Here is a 16,057-nt window from a genome sequence, read left to right on the forward strand (position 1 = left end):
TGAAAAATACATTTAGAGAAGTCTACGGTTTTTACCGGCTTATCGAATAAACGATACGAATGGACCCCAGACCGTCACTGACGCGCAATTGACTGATTGTCCCTGGATGTCGGCTTCTTACAGAAACACAGCTTCCCTATCATCAAATGTCACGGCACGCCCCTGCTATCAACTCTTTATTTTTAACTCTTTTTGTCATGTAGGCACTAAGAGGGTCTCTTTTTTGCAAGCCCATTATGGGTACAGCCAGGCCCACAATGGGGCGGCCGGGTGGTGAGGGTCTAGTCCCTCAGGCCCAACATATCCGGACGGACCACATCCCCGAAAAATTTCTGGGGATTTTGTCTGGATCCGATCCCGGATCCCCCAGAGCGGTAGGCTACCACCTTGACCGCTCGGCTATTCGGCCTCGACGGTCTATCAACTGCAATCCTCCGCCATGTAAATGAATGAATGAATTTAATAAAAAAACAAAAATTATAATTTTATATAACCATTAAACCAAAACTATAAATTATTCATACTTTAAACAGTTTTGCAAAAATTAATAAGAATCGTTTCCAAAATAAAAAATAAAACCATAACCGGGTTTGATTCAGCTACACATTTTATTTCTTATTTTTATTCTCTATATAATATTCAAACTAAAATTATTTCGCAATGGTTTAAACCAAACTTCCTCTTTTTCTTCCCCGTAATTTTACAGTAAATACGACAATACGACGACATTTTACCGTCACGAAAAAAAACCGCCGGTAGAGGGATGCGGCCATTCGTCTTGATGGGAAGCGATAACAAGTTATGAGTTAGATATTATCATTATCTTCCTAATTTTCGAGTCAATGGATGAAGAAGATTCTTTAGAATTACTCTTAGGTAAGTTTATTACACTTTTAAGATAAGTTTTATAAAGTTGAAAAGCTTTTTAAGTCGAAAACCGTCGATATTACTTCAGGTGCGATGCGGATTATTAATTAACATGCAGGAGTCGAATCACATGATAAATAACCTTACAAAAATGCACTTTTGTATTAAGTTTGACACACATTTATGTAATAAAACGTCGATTTTATAATTATGTTCGGCTATTCCCTTCTATAACCTTGAAATATCTTTAATCTATTGGGAAAGACAGTAATAAAAGCTGTGTAATTATATTTTTAAGGAATTAATGAGAGAAAATTGAGTGTATTCTCTTGCCTAGCTTCAATACATTGATCAGTTTCATTTCAAACTTTACTGCAGATACATGTTTGTTGACATAAGCATTAATATGTATTACTGTACTTATAAATTATGTATGAAGAAAGCAGATTACTTAAATAAGTTATTTTTGACTAATCTGAGCTGATTTTAAAAGGAAAATATCTACTTTCATTTTTTGATAGGTGCGTACGATGACTTAGAATTTTTTTTTTTTTTTTACATTACGTTCAATGTTAACATGATTTTATCTATTTTCTTTGAGTCATATGATTATTTCGTCACATGTGATCCAATTTAAAATGATTAGACATTCTTAAAGGTTAGAAAATCAAAATTAAATCTGTGTAATCAAATTATAAAATGTTAATTCTGATTTAGTTTTTAAAGGAAATATTTAGTAATATTATGATTCATTACATCTTGATGATTAATTTTTCTGTTTCGTATAACCTGAAATAACATATTCTAAATTTTGTAAATAAATTTAGTTTGATTGGTATGTTTTGCGTAGATTCAGACGCAAGTTTAAGAGAGTTATTGAGTTAAAGTGTAAGCGGAAATGATTTAGAATGATCAAATTAAATACGTCGTTTAAAAAGTATATTATAATTATTACAATGATTATCGTTTATGAATTATCTTTAATACACATATGTACAAATGGCTGCAATATACATTTGGTGTTAGTTCGTACTGTGACTGAGATAATCCTTAAAACAATAATATGAGTGCTACAATTATCATATTATCTTGTTCTTGACAATACATGAAGTCCAAAAGTCAATGTACTGTTTTATGAATCATCAAATATTTTAGCAGTTTAGAGTTCACTTCTAGTTTTGTGATGATGAATATTATTAGACTATATATTTTTTCGTGTTCTCAAATAATTTTTGAATGTTATAGAAGTTTTTAATTCTGTTTTAGTTTTTTCTTTTTATTGAAGACATATCAAATATAGAAAAGTAATCAATAAAAGTAATATATTTAGTATAATAATCCCAAAAAGTTTTTGAATGTTTCATTAGTTAGTAATATATTTATTATAGTATAAAGAACTTTGAAAAAAATATTCTGAAGTATTTATAACATCTTAGTCAATTTGAAGTTATAACTTCTGAATTTAGTTATGTTTCGTAACAACTAATTTATTCATTGTGTAATGTCAAATATGTCAAAATTCACAAATAATTTGAGTGATATTATCTTTAGTTATTCTATACATTGTTTTACACTTATAATATTACTTTTATTCATTTTTATTTGTTTTATTCTAACAGATATACAGTAAATCTACACTAACTCAAAGTAATAAGGTTGTTCGAGTTTATGAAAATCCTAGTTAGTGGAGTCTTTCTTTTCGTTTTCCTTTGACAGTGTGGAAAATGAGAAGGGAGATATACAGTAATTTATTTCAATCAACTCTATAGTTTTAATACATTATACAGCTGAATGAATTATAGAAAATGAGCTTAAAAAATGTTATAACAGCATATACTGTAATGTATAGTGTTTAGTAACTTACTGACTACAGAAATTTAATGCTTAATACCACAAAGACTTCCAGATATCGAAAATACTTATTAATTATAATTTCATTATAATTATGCATTAATTATAATTTTTATATTGTCAAGAAATTTTAATTACTCTACAATTTTTTGAAAAAAGTTGTCTGAGTTGATGAGGTCTGAATTAGCAAAAGTTTACTATATTATGAAATAGAATTTTTTTCATATATGTACATATGTAGTGTTTTTTTCTAGAAATATTACTGTCAATATACATTTTTTAATTCTGTCTGCCCTGTGGACACTAAGATTATGGATTTGGCTGGGCCAAAAATGGACAACCAGATGGTGGTCCATCCCAAATATGTCAAGACAGTTCTGACATATCTGGGATGGACCATCCCAAAAGAATTTCTGGGTTTTTGACATGCCTGGATTCTGTAGAGGGATAGGCTGATATTTTAACTGCCTTGCCATTTAGTCATTGCCAATATGCAAATATGGTAAACAATAGTAAAGTTTTATTTTAGGAAAAATGTAACAATAACTAAGAACAGTGTTTAATACAAGTCGATCATCACTAATCTGGCATCATTGGGATCTGTAAGATGTTGAATTAATGATTTTGCTATATCGCAGAAGAGAAAAATTAGAATGACTTGCCTGTGTTTGCAAGTGATGCCAACAGTAGAGCACTTCAGTTTTGATTTTGCTATTGAGTGACACACTTCCCCACTGCTAGCCTGTAGTCTAGGGAGCCATCTCATACAAGAGTTGGTCATCCCTAATAGTGGTATACCATTAATGTTTCTTGTAGTACTTTCCATGAGAAAAAGGTGTTTTAGTCCCAGATGGGAATCTTAGATGAAAAAACCCCATGTCTTTCAGTTTCTGTTGATATCATGGTTGTTGCTCGTTGAATATTTGATTTATATATATATTAATTAAGCTTATACTATATTATTATTTCTTTGTACTGATATTTGAAACAGTAATAAACAGAATTACATATCCTACAAAAATAAATTTTTACTTAAGTATCATGTAATAAATGTATTACGTATCATGTTACATTTTGTGTTTAATAATAACAGAGTTACAAAACAGATTCACTTATAAAGTGTATGTATGTATAATATGAAACAATTTTACAAAATTTTCTGATATCTTTTTATTAAATGAAAGGTAGCTTATTTAATAAATCACGGAATCTTTTTCTCTACAGAGTTTACAAATTACATTGCTCATTATAATACATGAAGTAAACATCTTATTTGTAAAGATCATAAGACTTACTTTAAATTAATAAATATCTTTAGAAACAAACAGTAACAAGTTAAATTTAAAAAAATTTTTTTAATTGAAAAATTATCTGTTTGCATCATTTTATATAGAAAGGCAGTATCATTTACACTACAGACTGTGTGAAACATTCTCTTTATATTAAAATATATTATTAAAAAATAATACAAAGAAAATTAAAGACAGGTATTCTCACCTTTCTATAGTAATCTTTTTTAGGTACTTTTATTGGCATTTTCCATTTGATAGAATGCTTGAAGTAGTCTGTATTATAGAGTAGCAGTTTCCAACCATTTTTGACTTGGGTATCTCTCAGCAACCCATTTTCCTAAGTTTTATTTTGCTTGTTTGTCAAACAGTGGCACTTTGATTAATTATACAGCACTGTACAATTATGCATAAAAAAAGATTTTTTTAAATTGAAAAGCATTGGAGTCAGGGACACAGACAAATATAATAAAAATATAATTATATTTTCATTTAAAACTAAGCATTGAGTATCATGATGTAACTTCAATGCAGAATCCGAATATTCTTATAGTACATCAGCCATTATTAATTTTGTTTTTCGTGTATTTCCTGTTAAAAATCACTGTCACAGAAGGACAAAAGTACTCATCTTTAATCCTCTGTATTAATTTCTTAATAATGTATTTTGATATCATTGGGTGTATGTTTTACAAAATTTGTGGCTAAAGCCAACTAGTATCATTTATTTTTATAAGATAAGTATTTATATTTTATAACTATATTTAACCATCTGAAGAAATTTAACATATACTCATCCAAATAGCAAGGAAAGATATTGTGATTGTTGATTTCTACAAAATTATTTTTTCAGATAAACATTACCTAAAATAATTAAATCCATTTATTAGCAATATGCTAGTTCTGAAAATTTTTGCACATAATATAATAAAGGCAAATAAAGATGCAATTTAGATGCAAAAAGTAAATTATACTATCTTTAAAATAGGATATTATAACATATAGTATTGAAAATGGATTGTTTAATAATTTCTAANCATTCTCTTTATATTAAAATATATTATTAAAAAATAATACAAAGAAAATTAAAGACAGGTATTCTCACCTTTCTATAGTAATCTTTTTTAGGTACTTTTATTGGCATTTTCCATTTGATAGAATGCTTGAAGTAGTCTGTATTATAGAGTAGCAGTTTCCAACCATTTTTGACTTGGGTATCTCTCAGCAACCCATTTTCCTAAGTTTTATTTTGCTTGTTTGTCAAACAGTGGCACTTTGATTAATTATACAGCACTGTACAATTATGCATAAAAAAAGATTTTTTTAAATTGAAAAGCATTGGAGTCAGGGACACAGACAAATATAATAAAAATATAATTATATTTTCATTTAAAACTAAGCATTGAGTATCATGATGTAACTTCAATGCAGAATCCGAATATTCTTATAGTACATCAGCCATTATTAATTTTGTTTTTCGTGTATTTCCTGTTAAAAATCACTGTCACAGAAGGACAAAAGTACTCATCTTTAATCCTCTGTATTAATTTCTTAATAATGTATTTTGATATCATTGGGTGTATGTTTTACAAAATTTGTGGCTAAAGCCAACTAGTATCATTTATTTTTATAAGATAAGTATTTATATTTTATAACTATATTTAACCATCTGAAGAAATTTAACATATACTCATCCAAATAGCAAGGAAAGATATTGTGATTGTTGATTTCTACAAAATTATTTTTTCAGATAAACATTACCTAAAATAATTAAATCCATTTATTAGCAATATGCTAGTTCTGAAAATTTTTGCACATAATATAATAAAGGCAAATAAAGATGCAATTTAGATGCAAAAAGTAAATTATACTATCTTTAAAATAGGATATTATAACATATAGTATTGAAAATGGATTGTTTAATAATTTCTAAACAGTTTAAACAATTACGTAATGATACATCATGCCAATAATTGAAATACTTCTTTCTTGAAAATATAGATTTAAATATTGTAATTTAAGTCAATTATATACTGCATCATCTCTCAATTTTCATTAGTGAAAACAAAAATAATGTACTAATAACATGCCATTAGTATAAATAAATATTATATAGATTGTATTACTATTATATATTTAAAAAGCGACATAATTTAAATTTGTAATATGATGATGTACTTTAATTTTACAAACATATGTTACTTTAGTTCTGCATTTATAATCACTGTTTAATTATAAGATTTGTTGTTGAATTTATTGTTAGAAAATTCATTAAAATGTAAAAATTCTGGCAGAAGTGAGCACTAATTTTACTTATTGTTTTCATAAATAAAATTGTTACACTGGAAACTTACTAATTTGAATAAACGTACAACTTAATAGATGTTACTTGATGATCAATAGCATTGTTTTAATATATAAATATACAATTTAGTAAAATAATCTAATAATGATGATAATTCTGTTTATGAAAATTGTTAAACAATTTTCATAACAGAATTATGTTAAAATTCTGGTGTCACATTTAATGTTGTTGTAATGCAGTTTTTGAAACAGTAAAATTTTAGCTTACAAATGCAGCAAGTTTTAGTTTTTATAGATTACTAGCTGTTACCCGTGGCTTCGCTCGTGCGGATTTTGCAAGCAAACCCTATTTACATTCAATATTTCAACAATCATAGTAATTGTTATTTAACACCTACCACTGAGAATAATGAGAATTGCTGAAAATCAAACGAACTGTTTTTAATTTGATAAATTTTCTGGAATGTTTACAATTGTTCTATAATCGAACCAATATGCAATAACAAATTTGAATTTAAAACAGTTGGAACATTTGGTTAAAAAATCAAAATATATAAAAATATTTATAACAATGTCTGAAATGTTATCAATTTAATACCTCTAAGTACTCAATGAAGACTAAATGTAATTAAAAACAAAAAAATCACATCTAAAATAGTACAGTAGAAGCCATTCTTTAGGTTAAGGCTGCATACACACTAGGCATTTTTAAACGCGCGTTTGACGAACCAAGAGTTCTGATAGGCGTACACACACAAACACATGCTTTTGGCCAAGCGCGCGTTAAACACGCATTTATAGATTTTTCTTAAAACGCGCGTTTTGCGGGCGTCAGCCAAGTGCTTTGAGATATATGTGCTGCTATGTTACTGTACATTCAATCACGCGTTTTTGGGTAGAGTGGACGTACGTTGGCCGAAATGGAGAACGATCATTTTGATACTGATCTATTTATTGATGAAATCTAAAAGAGACCAACCATTGTCAAAGGATTTTATAGATATTTTAAAAGAATTAAAAAACTTGGGTTTATTTTGTCTTAGTTTTGGATACAACGTCGCAAACATTCCATGTGTCAGTCTATCTCGTAATATTGGGTGCACCCAAAATTCTCTTTGCCTCTGCCATCGTCTTTTATAACGACGATGGAAGAGGGGCACACAAGCAATTACTTTCATGTCCATTTCCAAACTGAGCCAGTGCGTATGCTCCACTAAATGGTCGTCTAACGCCGAGCTAACGCGCGGTGTGTATGCTGCTAACGCATGTTTAATGCAACGCAAAACACCTAGTGTGTACACAGCCTAAGACTTAATGTTCTCCCTCTCCCCCATGAGGGAATTTCAAAAAATCCCCTCTTAGTGTGCATTTTTATGATGTACCCTAACTGTTTATGACGTACCTAACATTTCACCTTTAGGTTCTGGAACATTCTCATTGAAACATCACACATTTTCGAAGTCAACTACTTTCAAACCCCATATCTCTCACACCCTTATAGCTATCGAGAAGCAACTACCATAGTGCACGATGGGAGACTTGAGGCTACTACCACACACAAACACCATTCATGTGCGATGTGTAGTTTTGGCTGCAGAGTGACATATAGGCACAAACACATCCATTTTTATATATATAGATATAAGATGACATTTAAACTTCTGCAGAAAACCTACTTGTTCCAGATTCTATACTATTGTAGAACAAACTTGTAGGCATTTGAAGCATAACCAGCTATTTGCTAAAATTTTACATCTTTTTAAAGAACAATTTGGGATTTTTTTTTTGTTTTAGTCAGAACATTTAGCTATAAAACGAACAAAATTAATTTAGATTAACAAGTATGCGTTATATTTTCAGCATGTTTATTGATGGAATAATTAATTGTATCTTGAACATTTAACTTTAATTAATTGATATTATATTATGTTAATAACAATTTATTCATTGCATGTACAAAAGGAAATGTCACAAGACAATTAATATTCTCCTCTTGAAAATAACGCTGGTAACAAAAGGTTAAAATACAAATAAAATAGAATAACAATCAATGTACATGATAAAAAGAAATATACGTAAAAAACAAATGATTATATATATTATAAAGTAATTGTTTACAAATATGTCTAAAATGTAGAAAATCTTCATGTAGAGATTGTTCCACACAGCCCATATTTTTAACAGACTGATAGAAAAATGGAAAGTCTAAAATGTGGGGTAAAAAGTTTAGTTACAAGTAACTCGTTATGGAACTCTTAGGCACAGCTAATAATAATAAATGGAACCATGGAAGTATTTGATACGTTCGGTAAAATTGGGAATTTCCAATCTGGGCCTATTAATTGATATAAAAATTTATATTACTATATTTTCCGGTGTATAAGACGACTTTTTAACCCAGGAAAATCATCTCAAAAGTCGGGAGTTGTCTTATATGCTGGAAAGTACAGTATGTTAAAAGTTGAAATGACAGTTTATTCCCTTGTTTCCAGCTTATAGTAAACATTTCATTCCTGTAAGAGTTAACAACTTCAATAAAATGCAGAAAACTTTTGTGACAAATCGGAATATCTGTGATGATTTATGAGAATATCTGTTTGATACATAATGAAATACCAACTGTTACTGGTAGTTTCAAAGTATATTTTATTTGTGATAAGAGAGATATTTTACATTTAGACCTATTTATATATGTTTTATTTACTTTGAAAATATTCAATATCACTTGGAAGTACAGTAAATATTGAAAGATATTTATTATAATAATTACAATAAATGTTTTTTTATTGTTTTAGGATGTTAAAAAATACGTTTATTGTAGGCAAATGTTTTGTATGCAATTATAAAGGTGAAAGAATGATATAAGTAGTATTTAAAATGCTTTTGAAGAGTTTACTAAATTTTAAGCCTTTTAATAATACATAATTTTAACTCTTACTAATGAAACAAATGGACTAAACTTGTTAACATAATCTTTTGAAATATATATACAGTAGAGCATCGATTATCCGAAACAATTCGTGACTGGGCTTGTTCGGATAACTAATCATTTATGAAAAAATATATTAAACACAAAATTGTACTGTATATAATTTGTATTGCACGTCTTACAAATACATACCCTACATAATGTAATACATTAAACTAAGTCTAGCGTTCAGTTTGACAGGAAGGGGAAGAGTGCTGCAATGCTACAGCCCTAGCAGAAATTTGAATTTGCCGACTGGAACGCTTTAGGTTAACCGATGTTTCAGTTGATAGAACTAACATTTAGTCAGATATGAAGAAAATTGCAATTTATTTAAAATATTAAAATTAAATTAAAACTATTTTACTTTGATTGATTAACAATAACGAACAATTATCCTGATTGTGTGTAAAATTTGATTAACTTAATGCATTCAGTTGTGTACAATCTTGAAAAGAATTTTAATGAATAAATCAAGTAATTTAGTAAATATAATTAATAATCATTAAGACAATTTTATTTAATGTCTGAATGTTATAGCCATTTATTCTATTTGAATATTCCTATTGTTTTAAATATAATGAATAAAATGAATGAATGTGCTCATATGACATTCATATATATTATGATTATTTTTAAGAGTTATCAAATGTAAAATGTAATCTGGCTATTCATTTTTTGCACTTCTTTTTCTACCTTCCATTAGTCTATCTATTTTTCTGTCACTGTATATAGTCTACAAGAATACAGTGGACGCTATTAGTTTATTTTTAATTAAATTAATATTGTCTGCAGTTTTTCTTTCTGCCTCGGACCAGGTATAAGACCTTCTAGGATTTACTTAAGGATATCATCTGTTTGTTCAACATGACCAAGCCATCACTTAAGCTGTCTGTTAAGATATTATTTTCTTTTATTTCCCAGCTCTGTTCTATATAAGAGATGGAAAGTATGACAATTGGTCAAAAAATGACACTTTCGTGATCTTTACATTTTTGGATTTGGGACCACGAAACATCAAGAAATGTAAAATATTTGGGGGGTTTTGTTTTTATATGTGCATGTTAATTTGTGTGGAGAGGGCACAGTTTTTCTCGCCCTCTTTGAAGCTTAATAACTCCTGTTCTTTTTGTCGAAAATTTCTGAAATTTTTCAAGGAAGCTTGTGTATCAAGAGGATTGATGCTATTAAATTTTTGGTGGTTAAAGGTTGAGGAAGTAGGTAGGGAGATAAAGGGGAGAAGATCGTGTGTCATATCTAACTTAATGACAATTTTATTCGTTATTAGCATTTACAATTTTTTACAAAGCCCATCCCTACCCTCAAAATTAAACTTTTTGCCATTTATAATAATTAATAATATAAAAAGTTTTTAAAATAAATTATCTTAACAGAGGACACCACCAAAATTTTAAATGTTGCTGGGAAAGTTAAGCAACTCGTTGGATTTTTTTTAGTGGATTTATTGTGAATTTTTTTTTTGTCAGTTAAAGAGTTTATTGATTTAAGCGAAAGCTTTTTACAGTGGGGAGAACAAAAGTAGTTGTGACAGTAGAAATGTAAATTGAATATTAATAAAATTTATATTAAATACATTAACGAGTGATCAAAAAATGGGCAAGTTTTTATAGAGAAATAGTTTTCCATTGTTTCTTGTTGGGTTAAATGAGTATCCAAAATCTGATCTCTAAGGTGGATCATGGTTAGACATATACCAAAATAATGAGCTAATCATTTAATGGTTACCATTAGTATCTCAATAACAACAATTTGATATAAAGGTTATGTTTATATATCAGTTAGATCATTAAAGACTTAGTTGTAAATACAGTATTACATTATAATGGAAGTGTAGATGATTGTCATTCAAACCAAAACTTTTTTTTTATATTGTTAGATTTAAAACAACAGTTAAATATAAAACAATAATAGCACCTATGTTCTATCATTTTTCTATATTTAACTGTTTTTACCTAAATTATTTCTTTTCAAAGAAAGCTGCAATGAAAATTGTGCTTGGAACACAAAGCTATGTAATAAATTTTTGATAGACGATTAAGTCAGTCCAATTTATCTTTTAATAAAACTATATTGTAGTATATTGTCTATTTGTAGTAGCAGTGTATATCTTGTTGTGATTTTTAAAAAATTCATATAGTTCCATTAGATTAAATATTTCTGGTAAGTCATTTATACATGTTATAAATAATAGGGAGTTAAGGGCTCTCCTTGTAATAGTTTTTTGCTTAACTGTATCTTTTCTGAATAGTCTCAACTTATGCTATCAAATAATCAAAGGATATTACACAAATCCTGTAGTAGAATTACAAAGGGTTTAGAAATTCTCATTTTATATAATTTGTCCCCTAAAACAGTGATTTATGTAAAACTTCCTTAAATCAGTTGTGTGTAAAGTTTTCTTTGTTAAAAACATAAGCCATTTCTTTTTGAGGGACAAATGCTCATTGATATCATAGTGTTCTTGTAGACATATATGTCCTGTTTGTCAGGAACATTGAGAAAAGTTTTCTAAAAGTATTTAACAGTGCTATTGATTTATAGTTACATGGATTGAGTCTATGTCCTTTATTTCATATCATTTCCAATAGAAATTTGTGTCATGTCTCCAAAAATGATATCTTATGATTGAAAAATTAAACAAATCTAATACTTCTACTAGAATATAATACCGGTAATAAATTTCCTGAAGTTATTTGCAAGTCTGTTTAAATGAAATAGAGTAAAGCTTCAGCTTAGTTTGAACTTGATCCTTAAAATCTAAAAACCCCTCTCTTTTTCTTTGATTTAAGTCAGACTTTCCTTGTGTTTTTTAATGGGAAGAGTAAGAAAAATAGAGCTTCGATACATTTCTATTCCACTGATTATAATTAATATATCAGGAATAATCAAGAATCATTTCTCCTTTCCATTTAATTGTTATTTTCCATTGAGTTGAGGGTATCAAAAATCCAGAAGAGGTGTGATGAAAAATTCACCATACTTGAGCATAGCAGTGCTCTGTTTTGTAATGGACTTAAAGTAAATTTACAATAATAAAAGTACTTCACGATTTCCCTTTGTAACCTTAATTTCTGTAATTACATAATTAATTTTATTATTATTATTATTATGTGTTGGGTTTAGTGGGTTATACTCGGTACACACCGGTGGCTGTGTACTATGCCGGACCAGAGTCAAGGCGTAGCAACCAAAACAAAACTAAAATTAAATGTGTGTGTCTGTGTCAGTGTCAGTATTAAGGAATTTCCTAACAATGTGGCATGTATTCAATATAGTGGCCTTCTGTAGTGTGATGTTTGTATTTCTACTCAATTGTAATGTTCCCAGGCTTTTGTGTAGTGTGTGTGGTATCACACCTGTACAGGAGAGAACGACAGGTACAATAAGCACCCTATCCATCCTCCACAGATGCCTGATTTCCTGGGCAAGTTCTGTGTACTTGCTAATTTTTTCAGTGCATGTGTTTTGTACATTGTGAGTGTTTGGAATGGCTATGTCTATAATGTATGTGATTTTATTGTGTTTGTCAATTAGTGTGATGTCTGGTCTGTTGTGGTAAATTGTTTTATCTGTGATTATGGCTCTGTCGTAATACATTTTGTGCGTGTTATTTTCCAATACTGCCTGTGGAATATACTTGTAGTATGGTTCGTGGATGTCTGCCAATTTGTGTTTCTTTGCAAGCTCTTGGTGTATTATATTTGCTACTTGATTGTGTCTATGTAAATAATCTGTCTGTGCCAAGAGCTTGCAACCAGAAGTGATGTGTTGTATAGTTTCTGGCATGATGTGACATTTTCTGCATGTGTCATTTGTGAGTGTTGTATCTTTGAGTATGTGTTTTCTGTAGTTTTTAGTATTTATGACCTGATCCTGTATGGCAATCATGAATCCTTCCGTCTCCCCAAAGAGGCATCCCCGATCTAACCAGCTGTTTGACGCAGTTTTGTCAACAGAATCCTGGGCCAGGTCGTAAGGATGCCTGCCATGTAGTGCCTTTTGAGCCCATGATTGCTTGATGGTGTCTATGCTTTTTATGTGTTGTGTCATGTCTGTGTGTTGTGAGTGTAAGTTTAATGGTGTGTTATTTGAGTCTGCTAGAGTTACTGCTTTATGTAACTGTGATGTTTCTTGTTTCTTGTAGAAAAACTCTTGCAGTGACTGTATTTGTTTGTAGTGAAGGTTAACTATGTCAATCAGGCCACGTCCGCCTTCTTTACGTGGAAGGGTTAATCTTTCTGTGGCGGATTTAGGATGATGTTGTTTATGCTTAGTAAGTGTTGTTCTTGTTTTCCTTTGGAGTTGCTCGAGATCTGTGTGAGTCCAATGTATAACTCCAAAAGAGTATGTGAGTACTGGGATGACATATGTGTTTATTGCTTTAACTGTGTGTTTTGCATTTAACTGTGTTCTAAGTATAGCGTTCAACCTGCTTTGGTATTCTTTAATTAATCGTTGCTTTATTTGTGTATGTTCTATTACTTTGGCCTGTTGGAATCCTAAGTACTTGTAGAACTCGCCCTCTTCCATGGATTCAATAACGTTTCCATTTCCAAGTGCAAAATCTTCTTTCTTCAGGATTCCTTTTTCTATGTGAAGTTTTTTGCATTTGTCTAGGCCAAACTCCATTTGTATGTCCTTAGTGTATGAGTGTGTGATTTGTAGGAGTTGATGAAGTTGTTTTTGTGTGGATGCATAAAGTTTTATGTCGTCCATGTACATGAGATGTGAGAGTGTAAACTGTGTTTTTTTTCATGTCTGATATTATAGCCGTATTGCATGTTGTTTAACATGTTGGATAATGGATTCAGGGCTAGGCAGAACCAGAGAGGACTCAAGGAATCTTGAAAAATTCCTCGCCTAATGAATATTTCGTTTGTTTGTATGGAAGTGTTACTAACCCTGAGATGTAGTGTTGTTCTCCAGTGCTGCATAGTGTTTTCGAAGAATGCAATGAGTGATGGATGTATTTTGTACATGTGTAGAATATGTAGCAGCCAACTGTGTGGAACACTGTCGAATGCTTTTCTGTAGTCTATATATGCCATGTGTATGTTTCTGTGTTGTTTGTGTGCTTGCCGTAGAATGACCGAATCTATGAATAACTGTTCTTTGCATCTTATTATTATTATTATTGTTTATTGTAAAACAAATATTCACAAATTACATTGGAATAAAGAATACCTCGTCCCGTAACCCACGGGAAAGAAGGTACCTATTTCCCCCCTTTACTGTATTAATTGCTCTTTACTTTCAATTAGTTCTCTTCTTCTCCCTTTTCCACTTCTCAACAAGTTTCCAAAAGAGCTTTGTGTACTAGTCTCAAAAAATTGTATTAGGTAAATCCTGATTAACTAATGAATGATGTATATCTGATGATTGCTGCTGATTTGAAGATTGCTATATGCCTTGAGATTGATGTATATCCTGCTTTTGCTGATCTGCTGTATTGGCCTCATAGATAGCATCTCCAAGCACTCTATTGAGTATAAGTGATGTGTGTATAGCTGCCTGTTTCTGAAGGATACTAATATCAATGTTGGATTCTAATTGATCTATGTATTTCTTTATGTTTTTTGCTACTATTCCTGTTGCTCCTATTACTATTGGAACAACAGTCGTCTGTGTATTCCACAGGCGGTTAACTTCCAATTTCAGAAAATGATATTTACTCAATTTTTCAATTTCTTTAGCACTAATGTTATAATCTGATGGTACAGTTATATCTATTAAAAGTTTTATTACGATTTTTATCAACATAAATTAAATCTGGTCTGTTGTGAGATACAGTGACATCAGTTTGGACAGGCATTTCCCATAGTATTTTGGCTAAACTATTTTCCTTAACTTTTGGTTGGAGTAGAATTTCCTTCCACCATTGGTCAGCAACTTCTATTTTATGTTTTCGGGCCAGGCACCAGTAGACATTATTATTATTATTATTAATACACAACAGAATTTGGATATAAAATTAATTATTTGCAATTGTCAAAATATCTACTAACTGATTAATAAATCATCATCAATATTCAGTAATTATTTATCTGTATGCCATAAACTCATCTAACTATATGTGAATTTTTATTTAATTTTTAAATTTCTTTAATGTAATGATAAATATTAAATTTAAGAGAGTTTTAAAATCTTACAACACATTTTTATTTTTAAACAGTGAAGGTGACTAATCCACTGGTAAAACCGAACATAGAAACACTCCAGGCAGTATGTTTACAATTGGACAAGGAGGAAGATGGTCCGCAGACTTCCCTTCGTTTCCTCGCTCATAAAATACAATCACCTCAAGAACGGGAAGCCATGTTAGCTCTTTTTGTAAGTTATTTGCTCATATGTTAAATGTATAAATTTGATTGAATTCAAACATTAGAAATATAAGATTCCATAAGTTAAATAAAAGTATTTATTAAAGTAAATAAAGTATATATATAGAACTATATTATTTAAAAATAATAAAATATTTAATTTTCTTTATTAAATTGAAATAATTGTAGCACTTAATTAATATGATGCAATTTTAAACAAGTGTTTTTGTACGTAAACAGTGCTTAAAGAAACAAGTATATAATGTGTGTTAAAATTCAATAAATGCACAGATACTGTATTATTAAACTATTGAAAAGGAGTTGTATTCTCTAATTGAAATTTTTACCACATTAATTTTTTTTATTATACATGTCAACAGTTTTTGCAAAGCTGGAACTAAGATGAACTTACAAATAAAACACTGTCCACACTTTTC

The 16,057-nt window shown here is 29.7% G+C and overlaps 1 protein-coding gene across 1 annotated transcript in view; it reads left to right on the top strand.

The window, feature by feature from the left end:
- The first annotated feature begins 742 nt into the window (after positions 1-742).
- Positions 743-16,057, top strand: part of LOC111628039 (ADP-ribosylation factor-binding protein GGA1-like) — a 29,357-nt gene continuing 14,042 nt past the window's right edge. The window contains exons 1-2 of the mRNA XM_023371765.1: positions 743-876; positions 15,473-15,630. Coding sequence (XP_023227533.1) covers positions 843-876; positions 15,473-15,630 — 192 coding nt within the window. The 5' untranslated portion in view covers positions 743-842. The remainder of the gene's footprint in view (positions 877-15,472; positions 15,631-16,057) is intronic.

This window comes from Centruroides sculpturatus, unplaced genomic scaffold, assembly GCF_000671375.1.
Source record: "Centruroides sculpturatus isolate CEXI.00-Female unplaced genomic scaffold, Cexi_2.0 scaffold565, whole genome shotgun sequence".
NCBI classification, from domain to species: Eukaryota; Metazoa; Arthropoda; class Arachnida; order Scorpiones; family Buthidae; genus Centruroides; species Centruroides sculpturatus.